This window comes from Rhopalosiphum maidis, chromosome 1, assembly GCF_003676215.2.
Source record: "Rhopalosiphum maidis isolate BTI-1 chromosome 1, ASM367621v3, whole genome shotgun sequence".
Lineage (NCBI taxonomy): Eukaryota > Metazoa > Arthropoda > Insecta > Hemiptera > Aphididae > Rhopalosiphum > Rhopalosiphum maidis.
In genome coordinates this window covers 59,983,364-60,010,936 of record NC_040877.1, presented here as the reverse complement: position 1 = coordinate 60,010,936, position 27,573 = coordinate 59,983,364, and the positions used below count along the sequence as shown (strand labels likewise).

The 27,573-nt window shown below is 29.1% G+C and overlaps 1 protein-coding gene across 1 annotated transcript; it reads left to right on the top strand.

Annotated features, from left to right (window-relative positions):
- Positions 1-21,275: 21,275 nt before the first annotated feature.
- On the top strand, positions 21,276-23,579 carry LOC113550073. Its single transcript, XM_026951684.1, has 2 exons — positions 21,276-23,322; positions 23,422-23,579. Exons 1-2 carry the CDS (start codon positions 21,276-21,278, stop codon positions 23,577-23,579), a joined length of 2,205 nt encoding a protein of 734 aa, XP_026807485.1.
- The last annotated feature ends 3,994 nt before the right edge of the window (positions 23,580-27,573 follow it).

Sequence of the window (27,573 nt, the reverse complement as noted above, 5' to 3'; positions counted from 1 at the left end):
AAATAAATCATTCACTTCTTCTATATAACCTAAATTTTTTCGGTATTTCAGGATCGTTTTTAAAATGGATTGCCTCATATCTACACGATCGAACACAACTTGTAAAAATATCTTTTCAAATCTCAAATGAGTTAAAGTATTATCTAGTGTACCACAAGGCTCTCACTTAGGATCTTTACTTTTTTTTATTATTTATAAATGATTTGCCTCAAATTTTTAGTAACTACGTGAAAGTTCTACTTTTTGCTGATGACGCTAAATTTTATGCCCAAATAAATTGTATTCATGATTCGACAACACGGATAAATTTTTAATTTGGACAAAAAATAATTTTCTACCTTTAAACATAAAGAAATGTAAAGTGATCTCTTTTACTCGTAGTAAAAATCCTATTATTTACAATTATTCATTAGACAATATAGTTTTAAACAGAGCTCATTTAATAAAAGATCTTGGTGTTCACTTTAATTCAAATTTATCCTTTAGACTAAATCAAGAACATATGCTCAACAAATCTTATAAATTGTTAGGCTTCATAAATCGGAACACTCAATAATTTAATAACCCTAATACTATAAAAACAATTTATTGCTCCCTTGTACGATCTGTACTTGAATATGCATCATTAATTTGGAGTCAATCACTAACCACTCAGATTTACGATCTAGATAATATTCAATATACATTTTTAAAAAGAGTTGCCCATATGAATAACCTATCTATTTCTAAAGACTCTATTATGCTAATTCAAAATTTAGTAAACATAGATACTCTCCAATTAAGACGTCAGCTATTTGATATCATGTTCGTATATGACTTGTTAAATTATAATATTGTAAGCCCTGAGCTTTTAGCTCAAGTCAATTTCTGTATTCCCTCCTTCTATTCGAGAAATTATGATCTTTTTGCCATCCCATTCTTCAAGTTCAAATCAAGTAACGACTCCTTTTTTGTCAGAGCTCTGAAACTTGCAAATTTAGTCTCCACCACCTTAGATTTTTTCAATACAACACGTTATACTTTTAAATTTAAATCAATTATATTTTTAAGAAAAACATTATAATTTTATATCAGTCATTCAGTGTTTTCTTTATATTTTATATTTGATTATTTGTATACTTAGTTATTTATATACTTTTTTTTTTTTTTTAATTTCTTTAGTGTTGTACATAATAATTATTATATTTTCTAAATGTATTATAATTTATCCATTATTGGTCATTATACCACACTCAAATTTGTAAAAGGGCTAGATCCGTTGAATACAAAATAAATAAATAAATATTCTACGACAGCTCACGTGAAAGGTTCAGGGTCAAACATTTGAGTGTATTGGTATAGACTTTACACTTACAAACATTGGGCTTTATACTTGGAACGTTGAATGTCGCTTTTTCTCGGGTAAAAAGATAAATGCAGTTTAAAAGTGCTTTTACCACTAAAATCCTTATTAAAAATGGCGTGGAATAAAAGTTAAATAATATACAAACTATTCTAATCATAATATATAAAATAATAATCATTAACAAATAAAGATTTTGATAGCGAAACTCTTAGCTTGGGTATTCTAAACAGTTTGAATTGATTAATTTCAGCCTGACCTAATTTAATTTGAAATGTCTTATGTCGCATTAAATTCACCGTAAATTTAATCTTTATACAAAACATCCTTATTTTTGTTTTGTTAGAGACAAAAAACAATTTAAATGTCGAAATAATATAAGACATTTTTAATCAAAAAAATATACAACCATTTTTGAAAAATCAAAACTGAGCTAAGTTCGATCACCTACGGGTACCATTATTATTTTAACGAAGTAACATCAATATACACGTTGTGGCGTTGCAGACGCGCGGTCGGTCAGTCAGTCCCGGTCTGTCTGAAATTTTCTCAGGATTCGATCAAAACTGTCGGCACAACCTTTCGCTTTTCGATGGGTGCGAGGTCGTTGATTTACATATAAAAAGTCAGGGGTAAGACCAGAAGGTATATACGTGGTGTATAACGTGCGTATTGTACCTGCAGCCGTATAACATAATACATAGAAAGCGCTCACGCACCACGCACGTATATATCATCGCGTGAATGGGAAGGAAAGCAAAGAAAATAAAAAGGTAAAAATCCCTCGTCGGGCCGTATTGCAGTGTGTGTATGCGCGTACAATAATGTATGAGAACGTTGCCCCGGCAGAGAAGGGTCGGCCGCCGTCTGGTCGTCTGTGGGGCTCCACCGCCGCCGGATGCTGACGGCGCACCGCCCGGATATCGATCGGATTTATATAATACGTATGCCGGGTGGCGGTTCGTTGTATTACCTGTGTACGGCAGCAGCAGCGACCGTAACACACACACACACACACACACAGATAATGCGACGTGCTACCGGCTCGCGGGAACCTATATTATTATGTATATATAATAATATAATATATAACATATATATATTATACATCATATACACACGCGGGCCACCGAAAAACACGCCGCAGCCGCTGTTTTCCCCGTCGCAGTGTCCGACCGAAAAAAAATCACACGACCGTACATTACTATACGCATAATATTATTATATACCCACCTATAGGTATAAGCTACCCTTTACCTGTGCGATACACATTATATTATTATTATATTGTATCTATTTATCGTGTGTGTGTGTGTGTGTGTGTGTGTGTATACGACGTGAGAAACAGCCCATCTTCTCATCACGTCAGTGTTACTCGACGACGAGACGATTCCCACGCGCTTTCGTATTATGTACCTGTACACACGAATATTATATACTATGTACAAGCGTCGCGCAGGTGTCCCGCGAAACGGAAGACGACGACGACATCGACGAGGACGAATGAAGCGTTTTACGCTCATGATATAGGCATTATTAAATTTAATACCTACGTATACGAGACGTGAACCGCGCGAAAAAGATCGCATCCGCAGGTGAACTGTTCGCGCGAGAATATTGAAAATTCGTCATGAGAAAACGTCGTCGAGTCCATATCATGAGGATGGACGAGACGACGCGACGCACGTGATACATGAGAACCCATAACATGTGTGCCGCCCGTCAATCGATCGGATGCATACACGCGGCGACGGCTTTGTTTGCGAATTTCGAATGTTTGTTGTTATTATTGTTTTCTCTTGGTTTGGAACGAAAACGATGATCGGGTAAGAATTTACCGCCTCATTTATTCGTGTGAACCGGCGCGATCGATCCGATCGGTTCGTTCGGCGAAAACATCAAAATAGTTGCAACATGATAATAATATTGTAATGCAATGCACAATCGTTATTCAAAGCCCAAATATCATCATAGTGTATACTGTCGCGTCGATGAATGCCAAACGCAGGAATAGCTATGGTTCATTACTGTAATAATTAGGTGTAGACATACCCTTCAATTGTGTAACTAGTTCAATATTTTTTGAGGATGCGCACAAACTGTGAAGAGTTCACAAACCCGTGTGGCTTTTGTCCTCACCTCCACCCGCTTTCCAAAGGTACACCTTATAATAATATAATTTTTTTTCAAATCTATATTTATGTATTACTTATACTTAAATTTAAATAATATTAATGAAACAAATACAGTTTAACATAATTTTTCTCGAGAGTAAGTTATATTATTATTTGTTTAAAATTTGTGGATTTTTTTAAATCATTTGTATTATACATATTACATATTGATACTTAATATTAATGATGGGTCGAACTATTCGAAAATTGAACTTGAAAATATTTTTCAAGCCAGACTCGCTGGCCACAATAGTTCAAAGACCAAATATTTGTTCAATTCTTCAAAACTTATTTTAAAAAAATAAATAAAAATTGATAATCGTTATTTATAAATAATTAGACTATTAGCGATAGAAAGTTATAAGCTGTAACGGGCACTTTATATACCATTTATAATAATGATAAAATGTATTAAGTTCGAGTTTGAGTTCGACTTAAAATGATTCTAGGTTCGGTTCGGTTCGGTTCGGTTCGGTAGAAAATATGAAGGTTCGGTTCGGTTCGAGTTCGAAAAAATAATTTAAAGTTCGGTTCGATTTAAAAAATCAGGGTTCGATCCATCACTACTTAATATTAATAATTAATTGGTGAATCGTCGACGTGAACATAATAATATAATACAGGCATATTTTTCTAAATACAAGATACAAATTATTGGTAATATAATAATATTTTACTACAAAATAACTAAGATATAGGTGCGTTACATTGGCACCACCATATTAGAAAACGTTTTAGATATAAAAGAAAAACTAGAAAAATTCTTTGATATTTTTGAGGGGTGTCCTCTGATCTCTTGGCACTTCCCTATTTACACCAATTTAGTAGCATCTATATATAATATATGTATATTTTATTACCTATGCGGATAGACTGGATAGGTTACTATCATACAATTTATTATGCACAAGTGCACACAGTCTTTTTTCCTGTAAAAAAAGTTTTACCCGAAATGCAGTTTTTAACTCGCACTAGATATTTTTAAAGCCTATATGTCAAGAGCACGTAAGTACGTTTTTAAACTAAACAAATTACCACCGAATCGATAGGTATTATTTTTGTTTACATATCCAATAAATTATATAATATTATTATTAACTTTTGATTATGTTATTTCATTTCCTGTTAGTTCCACAGAATTGCAATCGGGGATGTCCCCTAATTAAAACCAGGTAAACTTTACTTGCAAATAATATATTTATGCATATTATATAGATGTAGTAGAAGCACGCCGGTTTAAAATGCATCAAAAAATTAAGCGTGGAAATAATTTGATTTGACGACTGTGTAAATAGTAAATACCTATAAAATATAAATTATTTATTACCATCGAACTGTCGCGTTGCTGCACCGAGCGAATTATACTATAATATTATATTAAACTCATCGTTCATCAGTTTATCAATGTCACAGTGCCTGCAATACCATCATTGATAAAGAGTACGAATCTATTTTAGTTGCATCTTACATACATAGTACCTATTATTACTTGTGAGTCCTATTGATTTTTAATTATTTGCTAGAATACTAAATACCTAGAATAATTGAACGTAAAGAATAAAAATATTTATAAATTTATAATATTAGTTAATGATCAGTGCATTGCGTTACAGTCTTTGGATTTATATCTTCTTGACTACAACAATTTTAACGTTCCATTCTTATTCCGTGATTAGTAAGTAGATGCAAATTTATAATGCATATTAACTATTTTTTTTTTATTTGACTTTAATGTAATTGAAATCGTCCAAATTTTAAAGTTATTATTATTTTATATATGTCACATTTTCCTACTATTATTACTATCTATACTATAAAATAAAATGTTTAATCGGTAGAACTATGACTTATGAGCAAACATTGAAAATAGAATATTTATATACTTTAAAATTATTAAGAAAAATATAAAATCTATAGCCAAAGTGGCTAAAGACTTAATCATAAATATATTTAATTTTATTCTATGTGCGCATAATGTTTCGAGTTTACTACTAAAAATTGCATACAAATATATTATATTATATTATTCATACATATATGAGAAATTACAGCAATGATTTTCAATATTACCTAAAAAAAAAATATTATTTGGTAGTAGAATTATGAAATCAAAATTAGATTAAATACAAATAGGTTATAAAAAAATACAAGAAGAATAAAATATGCAATTAATTAATAATTCCACATTAGCGTACCTGTTTCTTATTAGTTATTAGTTATTAGTCATTTGCATATTATAATTATAATATACTATATATTATAACCTACCTATTAAAAACTACTAATTTATAACTAAACATTTAAAATAAATAATAATTTATCATTAAATAATTATTGGACATAGACGATAGACCTAAGAATTTATAAGAAACCATGAAATGATAAAACTATAAATTACAAAAGGTTCTCATAGTTAGGTTTACTTATACATTTTTATCTGATTAGTAAATCAATATCGAAGTTAACTCATATATTGTTTAATACTTGTTTGTATTGATTAATAATTAATATAAAATTACATTAAGTAAATTATTTGAATAAGGTATAAAGTAAAAATTACATATGATTTTAATTGAGTTGGTACGAGTTTATCGCACCATCCTTATTGGGTATATTTAATTAATACAATAGGTAGGTTAATAGATTAGTTTGTATTTAATTAAAATTAATTTTAATATGATTAGAAAAAGGAATCACTGATTACTTATTATTTATAAATTAATTGTACACTTATATTTTATTAGTAAAAGTGTATGAAAATGTAAAATTTATTTAACACCACAGAATAGTGATAAATGATAATTATTTTATGGGTAATTTTTTTTTCAATACTATAATATTATATGATTAATAGTAACGCCTAGCAAATTTGTAGCAATACATAAATTAATAATAATATATAATATATAATATAATACAATTTATGTTTAACTGTTCAAACAAAAATAAATACTTAATATTGAAATAAAATATTAGTATCTTAGTTGGTGGAAACTAGGGCACTCAGTTTTATGCGTGGTTAATATTAAAAAACAACAGCCGTTAACAATTTTTTACATCAAACTAGTGCTTAATGACAATCAAGACCGTAGCCAGAAAAATATTTCGGGGGGTCTGAACCCTGAACCCCCCCTGGCTACGCCCTTGATGACAATTGACAATAATCAAGAAATCTTTAATCTATCTACTGTGCTGCACTCAATCGTGATTATCAAACATAATATGACCATACTCGCAATTACTGTTGTCACCCGCCCAGGTGCGTAAAATGTAGCGAAGATTATCTACATCATGCATTGCATTAAAGAACGTAGTCTCCCGTGTAAATGTGCTCTATGCTCTGACGATCATACAGCCTCTTACAAAGGATGTCCATCTCACAAAAAAATTGATCAAATAAAGAAAAAAACCAAACAAGGCAGAACTTTAAACACAAGAGTTCCGCCTTATCGTCACGCCACCAAATCCTAACATTTAAACATCCATAAATTAACATTTAATCTGATATTTACAGCCAAAAGCTTCCTAATGGTGGTGATGAGTGCATGAAACATCAAAAGTTTTCTTTTATTATTCTGTTAAACTGTGTGAACACTGAAAAACCACTAACAAGTACGATAGTGTTCACTATATGTAGGTACGCTATTTAATAGCATTATTAGTAAGTACACGTTGTCATTCTAGAACTATGTGAATCATCAATGTGATGTTCCTGGCTCCTTTTCAAGTCTAACATCTTCTAGGAAACACAGTTAGGATGTTTCATTGGGATAATAATAAGATGAAATACGGTTCGCTACGATTTTCTGCTAAACTCAATTCTGTTATTACAACTACCATTTTCGTTATACTTTGTTATATTATTATTGAATAAACAATTATTATTTGTAATATACAAGATATAATAATCTAACGATATCATCTATATCCGTCTACCAAATCTTAAGCATAAAGCATACAAAACTATAAAAACCGCGGTGCATGACTGACAATAAACCAACTTCCCGTAACATACATTTTTATCTTAAACATCTAGGATTTAAAGAAAAATTGAGTCGATTTTCGGTAGAATATTAATCATATTAATTTAACGAAGAGATAGTGAGTGATCCATTCAAAAAAAATTAAACTTAAAAAACTAATATTTTGAAAATTAATGTAAAATATTCTGAAAAAAGTTAATTGGTTTTTATGACATATGCTTTACCTTTACGCACTAAGTTTAGTCAGACAAACCATTTTTATACATCTATCTTACACATACAAATTACAAAATTGTCTTAAAAATTTAAAATATTATATTGCAGTATAAAACCACTCAATCCTAATAATATAATTGAGTTAACTGGGAAATCGTATAGATAGTTTCAATAACCTACAAATACTATACGATTCCTATATATTTCCCATAACCTTAGGTATCAATGTTTACATTAAATATTCATATTTATTAGAAATAACTAATTGGATCATATTATCCAATTTAAAGTTACTCTCAATTATCATGGATCTCCCTCGCTTTTCTTCGTCTCACCAGTCCCATATTATAATTCCAACTTCTCAAAAAACAAACCATTGTATAGACTCTTAAAGCTATGTTCCTATGCAATAATTTTAATTGCTTTTCTGATTCAATCAATATGATTCTTAGGCATCACTTATACATTAACGGTGTTCGGATACACGATTTTTTTTCTAAAATTTGTTCATTATCTTGTGTGTTATCAGTTTATCACTATATTTGTTATAACATATTATTTACTGTTTTTTTTCTTTTTCTCATGCCTATCATGCATATTTCTTTATTATATCTAAAATAAAATTAGCCTGTTAGATTAAAATGAAGAATATAATTTATTATTGCAAATTTAACTTCTGTCTATTATATTCAAACGAATAAATTATTATTAATAATATCGAAAGCTATGGATAGAAAAATTTAAAAAATCGATCGGAATATGTTTTGTTTTTTGAATTATTTTTAATCAAATTTCTATCAGAAACATTTAAATATTGTAAAAACCTAAAACTAAGCAATATTTAATAAAAAAAAAAAAAAACAAACATAAATAATGTTGAATAGAGTATGTATTATAAAGTTATTTGGCTGTTTTAAAACACAAATGTTTGTATTGTACATTGCGAGCTGTCTTGAAAAAATATTAAAAATACTATTATTCTGCATATTTTGCATAACATGCACAGTGCACACTGAATATCGTATAATGTCATAATGTTTAGTCAACGTAATGACGTATACGAACAATTTATCTGCAATCCGATGTTTGTCTTAAGTGATATTTTACGCCACGTGGACGTGGGTGTACATTTCTCAGTTTACAACCACGCCTGACATAAATTCCGCGAAGTATTGTAATTTGTAGTAATATTAGCTTGTTATTTAGAATCTCGCAGAAAACTTACAATTTAAAAAGTCAATTATAAGCAATTTTTTACTTTTTGGTTTTCATTAAATAATATTCATGGTATCTATACGACTACACGGCTACTACACGAAGCTAACCAAGCTTATTGTTTACTAATTACATTTTATGTAAAATATTCATACAGTATGTAATTATATTTTATTTCACATTTTGATCATTATAAACACATGGACAAATAATAATTGATTTATAAACCTGAGAATGAACATTTAAAAATAACAATATATCTACTTGGACGGTTAGATAAAACAAATCTGAAAAAATTCTATCATCCCGTTATTGCTTATTTTTTACATTTTAACAAATTATGATTATATAATTATTTATTTTAGACCTAAAGATTTTTAAAAATGTACGTGACACTCTGACAGACATTTATGTATTAATCACGGCGTATCGAATACTGGGTCAGCCCTCAGGTGTATGGATTATATTATTAATGTCTTATAAAATCCGTGAGCGTTAATTCAAATAATAAAAATTTTGATCTTATTAAATTTTGGTATAGTAATTGACATGAATAATTTGAATATTTTACTGAAATATGTTTCCGGAAAATATTGTCATTTAAAAATTCAAGATAGGAACATTGTAGATATGTAGATCAAACTGTTTGATGTCGTGTAGTGTGTGTACTTAATGTAAATGTTACTTAATATTTTGGGAAAGCAAAATTAATCAATAAAAATTGAATGATCTTAACCGTACTCAAATACTCAAATACAATATATTTCATTCGATGGGTTGGTATCACAATTTTTTTGAATAAAAGAAAAAAAAATTATAAATTCTAATGAACTCAAGTAGGTACCCATGAACTATAATAAATGAAAAGTGAAGAGGCTTACCAGAATTCTTGAGTAATGTAATAAAAAAAAAATCACAATCTCGTTATTGTGCTTTGTTGGTTTACACTGCAAGGTTTAAAAATAATTATCCAAATATACCACGTTTCTCGTATATGAATAATATAATGCATGTTTATTGTTTATATTATATTAGTATAATATATAATAATAATTAATAATGTTTAATAATTGTCTCCGTTGAGGGGTACCTATATAGGCATTGGGCATATGGCATACCGTAAAATAACTAGTAAGTAACCGTCAAAATCACCAAGGTACCTATACATAATATAGTAGTATTATAATATTATGTCACAGTCGCAATGTCACATTATTCACGAACATCGAAAAACATTTTAAGAGATACACGTTCAATATAAATAAGCACGCGCGCACGCTTTTAGCCAATTATAGTTTATAATAATATTACACACAATAGTAATGTAATTATTATTATTATTAAAAATGTCCAGAGTTATTTGTTATTTTTTTCTTTTCTGGCATAGACGGAAAATATTGTTATTTATTGTCTTGGGTTGTAGTATAATATAGTTTATTGAGCTTGCTTTTAGTTTAACTTGCACAATGTACTAAAAATGTTGCTCGATTTCTTCTAAGTGCCGCAATACCCCGAAAGGCCGAAAACAATAAAACAAATTTGTTCATTTGCACGCGGCAATTTATGAGGGTTGTCTAAAATGTGCAACTGTTTGGCCACAGTGCAGTTCAGAGACAGCATGTTCTTACTTCTTACATACTACGTAGATAATATGTCATCGCGTATAATATAGTAATGATGATAATAATAATAATAATGTCGAGTGTTTAGATTTTCACTACTATAAAATGCATCTACCACATACCAGACGACTGTTTGTTGTGTGTACATCGAAGACGGGGGTAGTTTTATGGTCAAGTCGTTTATAAAACAATGGACACGCTATAAGCTATTAAAATATGACTGGGACGACCACGACTTTGTACGTATATACTATACTAGCTGAATTACTCGGCTTCGCCCGTGTGCAGTGTTTGCTTTCTCGAAATGAAATTCTTAAATCAACACTGAAAACACATTGTTGTGTTTTAAAGACGAAAAACATTTATTTTATAATTTATATAATTGAGCTAATCGGTGACCGATGTTTTAAGCATCGGTGTTTTTACGCATCGGAACAATTCATATCTACACACTGATAAAATACACACACAAAAAAAAAGGTCAGGTTGTAGCTGGAAACCCTCGGGACGCCGTGCCGTACCGTATTCCCGTTATCGGCCGACTGCTATTGTTATTATTATATGAATATAGATATGCAAATTACACGTAAAAATATTTTCACAGATTTCAACCCTTTAAAATCAAAATTTTGAAAATCGGGCGACGTGGCGATATTCAGACAGGTATTTGGTACAACTCTGTGAAAAAAAATCGGAAAAAAGTTAAATAACAAAATTGGTACATAAAAATGGCCTGTTCTTTTATATATATATATATATATAAGGATAGTACAGCCAGTACAGGGCAAAGTAAATAATAACACTACGCCAACTTACGTACTTGCGCATATTAAATTAATATCGTAGTTGGTTGTTATTCGCTGAATACTTGTAGTCAGAGGCGTAACTTTAAATATATTTTTTTTATAGAGGGGAAATATAATAAATGTTTTTTACCTATTAAGTCCAAAAACATATTGGGGGAGGAGGAGTCGCATAATATACCATTCAAATAATTACAGAACGAATAACACCATACAGCAGTCCTTGAAATTTTGTAAAATTATATAATAATATATCAAGTTAGTACTAATACAATTAATTACAATCCATATAATATCATATATATTATAATATCTATATAATGTAAATATTTTAATAGCTAATTAATAATTACACGAATATTATCCAAGTATATTTTAACTTCTAAAAGTATAGTTTTCATTTTATTTACTATTAAATTAGTATCGTAATTTTCTTATACAATAAAATGATAAGACTTAACACAGCAATAATGGCTAAAATTACTCAAAAATAGTTAATGCTAAATACTTTCACTTATATACAATATAATATTATGCAATACAAATTTTCAGTCGAAGTATTACGAATTGAATGATCTGAATATCTGTTAATGACTTACAGAACAATAGTATGTATCAACAGGGGCGTGCTTAGAAATTTTTTTCAGGGGTTCAATATTTTTCCGTTTATATATTATATTATGAACAACTTTTATTAATAATTATTTTATTTTTCGTAGGGATGTTGAACACCCCCCCTAGGCACGCCCCCGTATAGCAATATTCAATTTAACCTAATACATAAATTATGTACGATTAACTTATTTCATCTTGGTCAATACTTTATTTTATGTCGAAATTATTATTATTATTAATTGAGACTAAAAGAGTAGGTCATGTTTAGTCAAGATTTGTATGAAACATATTAAATTTCAAATAGAAATGTCAACGAAATTAGTAACAGACAAACGGACACAATAGGCATACTTAGGAATATTTGCTACTTGTAATTATTATATTTGTATAGGTAATATAAAGATATAGTTATAAATTTCTAATAAAACGACATTGTCTTACATTAGGTTTAACTATAGGGGTTAAATAGTTGTCATCATACGGATAAAAGGGAAAAAATAATAAACACAGTTTACCTGTATGAAATTACTTAAGCTAGTTTTTTACGGTCTAAAAATGAAAAATAAAGGTTAATGCAGTAATTAATTATTTTTTTATTAAAATTACTCCCATTAGACGTTTACAAATATTAAAATCCTTATTAAAGTGATATATGTACCTACTTCATATTTGTCACAAAAAAATATAAGCTAATACTAAAGATTAATATGGTTTATAAATTTACAGAAAATGTTTTGATTCAATTACTTACCAATAACTTACAATTTCAATAATTTTTTACTAGTCTAAACAATTTAAATTAAATTAAAATTTTCTAAACCAATAAAAAATAAAAAAAGTAAATTTCAAGTATGATTTGAATCAATTTTAAATATTTTTTTTTATTTTAACGTTTCGTACATTTAACTAATTTTTAAACAAACTATAGTTCTTATAAACTTATAACCATCAAATTTGTAAAAACTATAATATATTCAACATCAGGAAATATGTTTTTGTGTTAGAACTTAGCAGTGTTAGGAGCTGGGTAACCTTACAGCAACAAAATAATCCCTAAGTTATTAAAATGTTAACTTGAAAACTGTATGTTATTATGTAACAATTTTTTAGGTTATGTTATGATTAAGCTATTTAGAAATTCCACAAATATCATTATTACTTGAATTAAAATTTATATTAAATTGTAATTATAACACATCAATAGGTTATTAAGTTAAAAATTAGCTTAATTTCAACTTATTAAATTAACACACTAGTATTATAATTTAATTAACTTCTTCATATTTATACTTCATCACTTACTCGTATCAACTTGTAATTTTTTTTAGTATTCCTTAATTAAGTTAATTTTAAATTTTCATATTACCCAGTAAAATATTTTGGAGCACATATACTCTCGTGTCGCGTTCTATTTTATCCTGTATTCAACTACACAGTGTCACAGCCTATAGCCAATGTACCTAAATAATGTAAGTAAATTATCTACAGAACGTCAGTAACAATACAGCAAAAAATAAAATGATACATTATTACATTAAAATGCACTACCTATATGCTTATAAAGTTATAACGGATACATGTGTTAGAATAGAACGCAGAGATTGTCTAGACATATTATATATATATATAATATCACATACAGGTTAAGTTAGGTTATACAACAGAGATGAAAATCTTTATCCTCAATACATGAATGTATGTCTGTGTGTGTAAGAGAGGGTGAGAGAGTGATGGAGAGTACCTACTTGCTACTATTATACTTAACACGTGCATCTAGCATTGTGAACTGGTATTGCCGACTTATTGAATTAACATGTATAGATACATTTAATATTTATATCGTTTTCTTTGTTTGCCCTAGTGTGCTAACAAATTATTTGCATTAACACAGCGTAAATATACTAATAACAAAAATATAAAATATGATGTAAATTACTATACTGAGTAATTGGTCGAGATTGTATTATGCTAAATTGCTAATAGTTCGAAAAATGGAAAAAATGTAAGTTTAAATAATGTTAGTATTTGAATTTTATATTTGCTTTTGACTTGCTACTGGAACTTGTGAGTAAAATAGTCGAATGTCCATTTTTATAAGTGGGTTTAATGGATAAATATTAAATAATTACTACGAATATTAGAATTATAATCTAATGATAAAAATTATTAATAAATAACCAATAATGTCTCATACAATTAAGCATGCACAATATTATTACATTTAAATACTAAAATACTTGCAATGTCTAATAATGTATAATATATTGAATATCTAAACATACTTGCATAAACATTTATTTAATTTTCGAGAAGGGTATAGCCTTATTATTTCAGTTTTCAGAAAGTGGCTTTTTGATTAAATAAACTTAACTGAATATAAAATACTCATACATTTACAATTTTTATCGAATTTCCAAAATTCTCGGTGTAATCTATTTTTATACTAATTTCTCTATCTCTCCTATTTGTATATGCATTTTTGTCTACAGTCAAACATGAGACATGAGTTTTGTCAGTTTCATGTTTTCAACCATCAAAGTTTCTAAAAAAAGTTCGTATCAAATATCTGAGAAGTCAAAGAAAAAAAATAATAAAACATCAAAGATTCTACATAACGACAATACTATTCCCATAAAGTAATTTTCAATTGCTACATTTCAACGCATTATACTTGTGAGTTGCGTTTTATTGGTATTTTCTTACTTTTTATATACGAAATTATTCAGGGTACAATATCTGATATTGCGATAAAACTCGTGCAACTAATGTCAAATTGTCAATTAGTAACTTAGTAACTACGCATGTGTTATGTAGAATTTATAAAAAAAAATCTTAAAACCCGATCGCCCCTATAGTTATTTCATTGAATGGAATCAATGTAACCGCAATTTATTTACTGATTTATAACTAATTATGAAGTTTATTTTTATTTCTAAATGATGGTCGTAGATATAAAAAAGTGTCCTTTTCTACAAAGAACTTGCATTGAAACGTGAATGATATAGGTGACTATAATATGCATCCTACATTGACGCAACCGATATGTATTCTCGTTGAAGGTGATCTGCAAGACGACTCGTTTCGTTACTGAAGATAATATGCATAACACTAAAATATTATTATAACACGAAAACAGTTCAACGTTGGTTATAGATCGAGATCATAAGAGGTGATTTATTCCAAAATTTCATCGCACTGCGATACAACGCTACATATAACACGTACTCGTGGATTTAAAAAAATAAAGAAAAAACACACAAAAACTGAGCGTTCGTGAATATAAATGTGAAAAATTAAACAGATGTTATAGAAACTTCATATCAAACATAAAATAAGAACTTACAAAGTAGTATACAATATACATATAGTACGTTTAAATTTCTCTCTTAGTTAATAAAATAATAACAAAATACGTATTATAATATTATAGGCAGTTATGTTTATTATTTTTTATGAATGTTTAAGCTATTTTAAAAACTAGGTGGCTAATAAAGTAATAACGGTATTCCGTAGTCTTATATACTATATAGTATATAACAGGTGCAAAATAATTACATCGAAAGTAGGTATTTATTTTGGAGAGTTCCTGTTACAAGAAATTAACTTTGAAAAATATATGAAGTAATGAATGTTGTTGTGTCAAAATAAAATAAATACGAAATACATACAAATTATAAATTGATGGAATAACTATTTGTTTTTGTAATTTTTCATAAGTTTATATATTATAAAACATTAATTTTTAACTAAAAATACACGACAAATATGGTAGATTTTAATTTTAATTTTGTATTTTTGTTTCAACACCGTTTGATTATTGTTTGTATTACCACGGTCATTTTTATAGCTTATTTCATCTATTTAAAACCAATTATATATCTATATTGAATTGCATATTTTTTGGTATCTATACTAGTGACATATACATTTAGAGAATATTTCTGTAATTCATAAAAATATGGTAAATTCAATTAGTGCAAGGTGATCCGAGCCGTAGTGAAGTTCATCAGTGATCCTGGGCTCTGGCCATTAAACATATTTCTACCCTTGTACATTTTTAATCAACCCCCCCTCCCCCCACAAACAGACACATTTTTTCTTGATTCCAAGTAATATATAGGTGTTTAAATGTTAATTAAATTTTAAATGTGTCAACAACCTAATATTTTTACTTTTATATTACCCATTTGAATTCAAATTTGATCGATACAAAAAACCACCAACAAATGGTAATAGCGACTTCTTAAATACTTTCTAGATATTTTCATTCTCATATATAATTACTTTATTAAAACCTTTATTAAGTACAAATTATATTACCACAAGTAAATTCATTTGATTTTGTATCGCGACAATAACAAACTTCTCACTGTAGATTTCTTTTAGAATTTCCTTTCGTCAACTTATAAAATATAAATGAGTGGCTTGGTGTGGTGCGATCGTACACTCATCTGCGGAAACGCTCTGAGTGTACGTATCGGCCGGTGTTGCTAGTTTCCGAATGGGTGACCACCCGAGATTTTAGTGACAAATCTTTGCCACACATACAAAAAACGTGTTTCAACCTACCGTGTTCCTCCCCTCTACAAATGAATAAAAACCATCCAATGGCCTTTGTTGCCGCGGATTAATTAATAATAATAAAAAAATATAGAAATCATTAAATATTGAAATTTGAATAAGTAAATTTATGGGAGTTTAATTTTAAATTCTATTTTGAATTTTAATTTGTATCAGTTGTATCTTATATTTAATAAAAAATGCAAATCGATTTTCAAAACTATTATTTTTATCATTCGGCGTAATATTATAACGTCATAAGCATTTCGTAATATTTGTATACGTATACTAAAATATGTATATGTACCCATATTTGGTATTATTGAATGGTAACTCGCCTTGAATAACCTTAAATTGTTCTATATTTATGATTTATATTAATATATAGCTTAACTACTTTATTCTTATTCTAAATTAATTTTAAATTATTAATATTCATAATAACATAGTTACATAGTCATATTATATTTTGGCTTTTTCGCCTCTGTTCTGGGCCAGTTTCGTCGAGCCCTAGTTTTATACGGCTCTAAAGGTGATAGATGTTTATTAAATTTAATACAGTTTAATTCAACCATACACATGAAGGTTATAACATATTGTATATAGTAAATTATCACTAACAACAAACATATTCAGCTATATTTAATAAAGAAGAACAAATAACAAACGTGATTTGTTTTACTCTATAATCTCTGTTTAATTGAATGTATTGTTTGAGCAATCAATTTAAATGTATATTCTCCATAATATTATATATTATACAATAGTGAATTGTCATATTCCGGTGACCTAATTTCAAAGATTCAAAATTTATTAGATAAATAAAAATAAAAATAAAAATCAATAAACATAAAAAATAGTAGAATATATTTTTTAAACGCAGTTTGGAATAAATATAAAATACAATGTTTGTATTCCATCTCATCCGAGCATATTATATTGGTTATCAATTTTTTGTTTATTTTTAACGATATCGAAACTTTTACCGTATAATACAATTACAAGCGCAGAATATTCGGATTTGAAGATACAAATCGAACATAGTTTCAATCATATACATATTATTAACAACATTGTCATTCAAGCAGCTGTTATATATTGTACATAACAGATTTACTCAACTAATAAAAGCGATCAAATTCAAATTCTAAAAATCTCACTTTCAGGTTACAGGTGAAATACAGCGATCAGGCTACCCGCCTGACATTACAATATCTATGGACTATGGTCTAAATTCGTGAGAAATAAATACATACCTTTTAGGCATGAATATACCGTTTAAAACTGCCGACCATACCGACAATGAAACGCGCTGTAACCCAAGATGGTTTATCTAACAGATAACTTGAAAAGATGTAATTCGACATTTATTGTGTTGTCTTCACATGAACTCTATATAATACACTCTTTATCGGTTAATCTCGTAGCTCTTGTTCATCAATTGTATTGTGAGTTTAACATGGTTAAGTTTTTTATATGTATATAGGTTTTTGAGATTATTTAAAATTATTCTATATGGACTAAAAATAAATATAAAATGTCCAAGTAAAGGTAATTTGTAGTTTACTATACTATTTTTAATAAATAAAATTTATATTAGCCGACAGTATTGTCTTCAAAATTTAGTATGTTAAAACTACTGTCGATTTGTAAATACCTGCTTAAAATAGCACCAACTCACAAGAAATAATCTGATCAGATTTTTTTTTTTTTAATTGGTCGAAATAAAAATGTTTTGATTCATTTTTTCAGATACATTATAATTATTATTTTATAGTTATTTTCCAAAAATAAAACAATATATTAAATAACTCCTAGTCAAGTGTGCTTATTTATATAGATTAAAATACAAATACTACTTTTAGCATTATTACCAAAATTACGTTTTTTACAACTAGTGAAGATTTTAAAAATGAATAGGTTTATATTTTTTTTATAGAGCTTTAGTCGTAAGGGGATAGATTATGGCTCAGAATTCTGGTTACATCATCACACACACACACACACATATATATATATATAAATATTATTATTCTATACTATTAACCTATATAAGCAATAATTGAGAGCACGCGGATCTGAACATTTTTCTTAAAAATGGTCTCAAAGATTTCGTCAGAATTTCGTAACTATTGGGATTTTTATAAAATGAATTCATTTGTTAAGGTATCATCTCCTAAAAAATTCACCTTATTATAGGCGCAATTTGAGTCTTAAATTTGGGGGGACTATTATAATTTGCATGTATGTACTGTGTGTATGCTCCCTGAGATATATAAAAGTGGAAAGGGATATATACATTATACAAACCAGTTTAGGAGGCTATGATTGATTTTGAGGGGACTTAACCCCCAAGCCCCCCTCAAATTGCGCTTATGCACCTTATTGAATTATGCTCAACATTTTGAAAACTACAAAAATCTAAAGTATTGATATTATTTGATTATTTCAAAGAACATAAAATACTTGGAAAATTGAATCAATATATAAAACGAGGACGCTACAATAGCGTCAACGCGTAATTGATGGTACTAAATATGGCAATAATTAAATTCCAGTTAATAAGGTTCAGGGTTAAACATTTTAGTATGTTGTTGTAGTCTTGTGAACATCAGTTTTTACACGCGAAATTTTGTAAACGTTGCTTTTTCACAGGTAAAAAGAAAATACAATCTTTAAGTTCTTTTACCAAAATATAGGCGTGGAAAGACGCATTTAATAATACAGACTATTCTAATTATAATAAATAACATAAAACATTTTAATCAAACAAATATATGCTTTTGAAAAAACTGAGCCCGAACTGAGCTCAGTTACCCGGTGCTATTAGATTATACATATATATATATATATATATTATATGTAGAGATATAGTCGGCAGCCGTCTCGTCAATAAGAAGGAAACGAGTACTCAATTGTGGCGGCGTATTACTTTCGAAGAGAATATTATTTTGTACGCGAAGGCCCCCCGAGGGACGTGCGATGGCGTGTGGTTATTCCTTCGCGTCGTCCATTGATCGCGACCGCCGCCGCCGCCGTCGCCGTATACATCGACGACGCAGCTGCCAGAGTTCAGCTAAATACTGTGCGTCTGTGCTGCAGCCGTCCGCACCTCGCACACGGTTCGACGACGATTACGACGACACGAAGACGAAAACCAAAAAAAATAATAATAATAATAATAATATATGTACCTATATTATACGAACATGGCAGCGATACCCCGTCAACTATTGTGTTCCGCATTTCTTTGGCAAATAATAATAATATAATAATTCGTCTATATATATAACACTGTGTTTGCCGCCGGGCATCTCATTCCGTATGTTCGCTTCGTAGTTTGTACACATTTATATATGGGTTAGATGATATATTATATTAAGGGTACCTACCTGGTACTGGTATAATATTATATACGCGTACACGACACATCTGCTCCCAACCGTATAGTCTTCGTAGTCGTAGTCAAAGTCGTTGTTATTGTTATTGTTGTTGTTTTTGTTGTTGTACGGCGTACTATGTACACGCCGAACATTCACGATTCCATTAACCGAAGCACGCAACTATATCCGCCGCGCATTATTGTCTTGACGCCGCAGCCATTAATCTACAACGTAAAAACACGTCAGGTTATTGAGGATGTTTTTTTTTTGTACACGGTTATTATTTTTTTTCTTTTCCCCCGTCGTTTTACGTCTCGTTATTATATATAATATTTTAGTTACTTATTTTTTCTATACGTTCTAGTTTTTCGTAATATTAAGTGATACGTATTTATATTAGTATTATCGTTATTACTTATTAGTTATTGTTGTTGTATAATTACTACGATTCCAGCAGCCATTTAAACAGGTGGCAAACGTGGACGAACGTTTTCACTTCTATGGCGATAATACAATTAATTAAAAAGCTTTCTACGACCGATTTGAATCAATATAATAATGTATTATAATAAGTAAGTAATAGGTACGCTAGGCTTGAATATAACTTGTATTATTATTATACTTTGAATACTTTGATACTCAAGAACAACAAAAAATAGTCAACTAAAGTAGATTCGAATTACTTTCAAAGTTCCCAATAAATTATCACGCCATGAAGTTTTTAATTAAACGTTTTCTACATTGCCGTTTACTGTATAATGTGTATACACACTTCAACAGTTTTGTCCTAACGTTTCATAAACTTTAAATAGTACTAAGATTCACTTAATAGTTTCAACACGTGAGTCAAGGGAGTTAAATTATTCAAGTAAAACAACAGTGACACATAGTTTATATTATGTAAATAGTAAAATGTTACTTGACTATTTTATTTTTTAACATCAATTTATATATGTATAAATGTAACTGGAATAATAAGTCAAACTGCTATATTCCAAAACAAATCAAATCGAATATTAGTCACGACTTAAATTTTTTTTTTTTGATGGACCCATAAATTTAACGATAAAAAATAATAAAATGAAATTTAAATGAATTATTATACATTAAAATCATTGTGTTTGAAAATGTTGAGTAGGTCTAGGCCCATTTGCTTTTAATATCATCATATCAAACAAAATACACTATACTATGGGAATTATTATTATTGAATTATTTTCGATTCTATTAGTTACTAAGGAATATTTTAGATTAAATTAAATAATATATTAATTTTACCGAGTTTAAATAACAATAATTTTAAATTAAGTTTTCATTTAAAATTTACATACCTAAACTTATTATATTAGTATACTGCTCAATATGAGTCAAAGGCCATCTTCAAGAAATTCATGCATACGAGAAGAACCAATAACTAGAAGAAAAAGTTCAGAATCTAATAGATGTGAACGCCCACAAACAACCAGTTGTAGAGTTATTGAACCGATCCAAGAGGAATGTCCTGATAATTTTGAGTCACAAATAAACGAAGATGAAAAATGCCCATACACGGATCAAGAACCAAGATATGATCCCAAAGAGCTTCGTGATGCTGTTCGAATACTTAATCCATTTGTTAGACTAATTAAAGACACTAATAATCCGTATGCTAGAATAGTAGCCCGAGAAGTATGCAAAACGTTTTATCATTTGTTTCATACAAATATACATCCAATAGACGTTATGAAAACTATTAATTGGAGAGCTAAGACTGTAAGAACCCAACAGTTGTGGAATGAATTTTGGCTTTATGTCCCAGGGTCGAAAATTGAAGAATGGGTATCGTTACGTGAATGTGTTAAGAATGATAATCTCATAGATTTTAATAGTTATTGTAGTCCGTGTCAAACACAATCTGAAAATGTCAACTCACAAGTTGATGAATTTCAGTGTCCCGTAAATCAATTATCTAATAATGAAAACCGACAAAATCAATGCATTCGGAAAACTCAGAGAAATCTTACAGAACATGTAAATTTTGGAGACGTCTGTGGTTCTGATACATACCAAAGTTTATACGACATTAGTCCCCCAGATATGAATTTCGAACACCAATGCGCTGGTTCTGATAATTTTCCATACATACATAATTTTAAACCAAAAACTTCAGGAAAAATGTCTCCAAGTACGGTAGACCAAAATAAAAATACATTTAAATTAAATTCAAAACAACAGTATGGAAAAATTTCTGAAACTCAGTGTCAGTTGAAACATCTTAATGAGCCTACAAATAAAAATTGTAGTGTTGGTATTGAAGATACTATGAGAAAAATAAAAACGAAAAATTGTACTTCAGAATGCAAACGTCAACATGCAGGAAATGACTTTTATTTCCCGCATTCTGAACCTGGCTGCAGTGCTGGTCCTACATATGTGCCTGATTCTGGAATTGATACAACACAACATGAATATTACAGAATAACTGCAAACACGCCATCACCTCCACGAAATCAACTTCGGCGTTTGCCAAAAACGCCAGTTGAACCAGAACTTAGAACAAATGCTCTACAATGTTCTGTAATAGACAATGACGAAGAGTGTAGTGATTCAGATTCTGTCGAGAGTTTAAAAAATATACAGCAGATAGCATGTAAATCAAGTTTAGTAGCCAATGCATTTACTAATTTATCATTAGCAAAAAAAGACCTTGAAACAAAAACAAATGCTTTTAATATGTTAACACAACATTATTTAAATTTTGCATCGAACCCAATAGAAGTAGAACCTCCATGTCCAGACAGTCCAAGTGCAAAAATGATCTTGCAAGCTATCTATAAAAATCCACCAAAAATTATCAAACCATTCAATGATTGTGAATGGAACGATAATGCTTTTCATGATAAAGATTTCATTCGTTTACTCCCGTTTTATGAAAGCGTACATAATCAATTAGAATATATTTCGAAAACACAACGAGATTATGGTATAAATATGTTAGATGACATTATGTCCACTTTTTATCATATACACTACGATTTGGGTGATCCAAGACTCAAAAATGATATGCTTAAAGAACACGTCAAACTTATTACAAGAAATACTTGGGAATCATATTTTTATAAAGACAAAAAAATGCCTGCCATACCTGATAAAGAATCTTGTCGACCAACCCCACAGCAGTTATATCCAAAACAACCTACTCCAGTACAACAATCTTGTACAAGACCACCAAATCCAGTACAACAACCTTGCTCAAGACAACCTAGTTCAGTACAACGATTATGTCCAAAACCACCAAACCAAAGGCCACCTAATGTTAGACAACCACAAGCACCGAGACTTAATGTTAGCAGAAGACCGCCCACGACATCTAACCAAAGAATAGATGATTGTCCTCAACAAGCGTGTAATCCTCCTGTAGAAAATAAAAGTAATTTACAGTAATTTATTGGCACAAACCAATTATACCATATGTACCTACATGGCAACCTTTTATAAATTTTCTGATTTTGTTTAAATCATATTGTAGGAACTTTTCTACGCAGAAGTCGGCCAAGTGGTGCACCAAAGGGATGGGCTCCAAAATTAAAACACGCAGATCGCCCAGACACCTTGCCGGTATTTAAAGCGAAACCATTACCAAAATTTGTTCGCGATAGATTAAATCAACAAGATGCAGCATGTTAAATGTTAAAAATAAATAATAAAAAAATCCAAATAAATTCAACATAATTTTATTTTTTAAAGATCATGTATACTTCCATTAATGGCATAAAAATGAGGGTTTGGGGGATTAGCTTCCTAAAATATAGTTAATAGGTTATGGGAATTTAATTTATAATACATTTAAAAAAATAGGAAACTAGGTAAACGCTCTACAGGCACTAGGTGTTGAGTATACAGTGTATACGTTGTTAATGAATAAGCCAATGCAGTGGTGTATGTGTTAAATTTAAATTCAATGATAAATCATTAAATACGAAATTAAATTCTGAGCAAAGACGAAGTATATTAGCCTATACAAAAAATAATGTACATTTAAATACACAAAATATGTACATTGGTATATATTATTATTACTCGTACATATATTATATAATGCCAGAGATATAAAATGATTTGATTTAAAACCTTGTAATGGAACTGTTAAGTTGTTTCTTGTTTCTTCCATTATATAATATTTTGGTCAAGTTAAACAATGGATAGTTTTGAATTAACCTTGTAAACATTGAAATGTAAACTAAATAAATAATAAGTAATATCTAAGGCTAGGATTTCTATGCACTTGCGTGTTTTTTTCCTTGAGTCCAAATTGATTGGTTGTCAGATATGTCCACAATTTGGCTTATTCTCGATTAAATAGTATAATTTTTTTTTTTTGCATATTTTTGCAAATTTTGAACATAATGTATATAATTGCATGTATATAAATTGTTGAGAATCTCGTTAATTTTAAATGGTATTTATTTAATAAACTTCTATAACTATAATTATTGGTTTATTTTTCGAATTATCGTAAATATACTACCTATTTCAACTAAAATGAACTAAATGCTAAAGAAGAATAAGATATTCAAAACATTTCTAAAAATGTGTAAAATTATAAACGGTTAATATAACGGTAATATTGTTAATATCACTTTAAATCACGTCATTTAAATATGCTCCAATAGTCCAATAACATCGTGTGATGTGGAAAGCAGTTTCAACCAATATAAATCTTCGATTTAATCGCCGGTCGTTCACATTTGTTATTAGTAATAACAGTTGATATTTTAATAACGTATATAAAATCCATAAAGATGTTCATAATATTGTTTATATTTTATGAAATTGTTTTGCAGAAAGTACCTTCTACACAAATACTACAGCAACAATGTCTCTCGTACTTAACGAAATGCAATAAACGATAACCCGTACATTTTAGACATAACATCAGATCAAATGGATCTTGATGCAACTAATATATATTTTGAGATCATTAATATAAACGTCGGTTTCAGTGGCGTCTGTGGTATAATTATTACAAGACGAAAAAACCTACATGAGTCTACAGACGCAGCAGCTGACGGTTTTTATTTTGATGGCAGAGTGGCACGAGTCTACTGACAAAAACTAGGGGACAGGTGGCTAACACGGGCGATCGACAGGTGGCCCCGACAGTTGGAACAGCTTTTAAATACCGACGCCTTGTACGAAAAAAATAACGTGGTCACCTGCTCAACAAGTGGTCGTTTCGTCATATATCAATTATATTTTATGTTTATAGTATATTATATTATATGCTATACTGACATAGAATTCCGAATTCAAAGAGAAAAATAATTTTTTAATTCAATTCAATGCACGCGTATCTACATAACATAGCGGATTATACGTACCAGTATATAATATTATAATATAAGTAATAGCTTAAAACCTGATCAAAAATATAAAACCAGTATATACCTATAGGTATTATTGTTCAACAATAATTATCGTCTTGACGCGTGCCCAAGTAGTTAGTAACATACTAACGTGTAATAATAATATTATTATTATTGTATATACCTCCTATAGTGGCTTAGTACAACGGCGTGCCATGTGGTCACGTGGTATAATAATAATAATACCTATGTATAATAATATAAGATTATGGCCGAAGGGCAGTATATGTATACGCTGAGATGTGTACGCCGCGGCCTCATCGTTGCACTATCTGCGGCGCCGCTGACGACGACGACGACGTTCATTTTGAAACATAATCCGATATTAATGCGGGTAATCAAGTCCCAATCAACCCTTGTGTAACGAAACCTCGTCTCTTCTCTCGATGAAATTCTGTTGTGAGGTAATGGTTATATGGCTAAGAAAATCACGCACTGTATATATTACTTCACACTCGTTTGAACACAACCCCTCGGAGAAAAAAAACAGTTATTAGTTTATTATACAATCCGTGTTTACTATAATTTTGACAACAGTAACGCAGCTCTAAACCACCATATATTCATGTATTATACTCTTACGTGTTATTATAATGTTTTGTATGTATTACTGCATGTGTAGGTACTTAGCAGTATTGTACACGTGTACCCTAATAATAATTTAAATGTAATTTATGAAAATCGAATCGCATAATTTCAATACATATACGTTTAAAATAAACATTATCATAGTGTCATAGAGATATAATATTATCAAATTTTATATAAATATAAAGAGTATATTTATATTTAAAAGAATAGTAACCGCACTGCTGTACAGTTGTAGGTTTCGAGTGTACTTCGTCATTGAGTAGGCTGGTTTAATAATAAAACGTTTAACACGATAAAAAACAATTCTGAAAGGAATTATGTGAATGTGCCATCATATATTTCAAAAGATTTTTTTGTTTCATTTATATATTGCTATTAAAAAGAAATCATATATTATATATTAGTAATAATAATATTATTTCATACAATAATTAATATACAACTATTACATTAATACCTATAGTTTTTTCTATATATTATCATTAAAGTAGTCATGGTAAAAACTAAAATGTCATGACTTAGTTTTTTGTTTTAGATTCTGAACGGATTGATGAATGTATTGATTTTACAATGATGTGTGTGTTATTTTTTTATTTTTGTGTCTGTCATCACGTTTTGGAGTAGTAATAATGCTTCGATTTTTTACTTCAGCCCCTCTTTGAATAGGAAAATTCATTTAGTTGGTACTTTGGAGAAGGGGGTAAAAAGAAAAAATTTCCAGTAGTTTTCAAAAGCGTTGGGAAAAACCCTGAAAAAATAACGGAAAAACGGGAATTTTTACGCTTAACCACTTTTCGACAAAGTCGATTTTTTGATTTTGCCGTAACTCAAAAACGAATCATTGTAAATACTTGAAATTTTCACAAAATGTTTATATTATGATTATCTATTTACGATAAAATTTTCAAAATATTTTGACCTTTTTTAAGCTACTTATAGATAATTGAAATTTTCGAATTTTCTAAGTTTTTTTTCCTAAAATACCAATAAAAAAAATTTGGCTATTCAAAAAATTTTTAAAATTTAATACAAGGTTTATTATAAGTTGTATTTATCGTAGTAAAAAAAAAATCAAAAATCGTTTGTTACAATTTTTGTTTATAAGCATTTAAAGTTCAAATGTTTACGAAAATTGAGAATTCATAAAATGTTTGTGATTTATACTTAAGGTTCAAAAATCCAACACAAGGTTATCCATAAGTTTTCTTTAAAGTAACTGTAAAAAAAAAATTCTATTGTCAATATAGAAAACATTTTATGAACGTATGAAATTTAATTTTTTACGAAATCGCGTAAAATAACGATATATTACAATTTAAATACAGGTAATAATAAAATATATCCAACTAATTATCATTGACTTAAAAATCATCTCCGTTTAGAAATCAGTTTTTTCGTATACAATGATACCCGTCATTGCATTCAAATTTAACACATCCATTATAGTGACCAGTGACATACTCTCCATCTCTACTATACAGCAGAGCGATACCCACTTACCCACTTTTTTTCGATTATTATAAAAAGTACTAGGACCTCCCAAAGTAAAATCTAGATCCAGTTTTCTAAATGTTCCTAGAAGTTGGTAATCGAAATATTTTATGTAATAGAAAGTATCTTTATACAAAAAAAATACATCATTGTAAAATCAATAGATTCATGAT

Coding starts and splice junctions, on each gene's coding strand:
- LOC113550073 (XM_026951684.1), top strand. CDS start 21,276: ATGAGTCAAAGGCCATCTTCAAGAAATTCATGCATACGAGAAGAACCA. Junction 23,323..23,421: donor TCCTCCTGTAGAAAATAAAA/GTAATTTACAGT, acceptor ATCATATTGTAG/GAACTTTTCTACGCAGAAGT.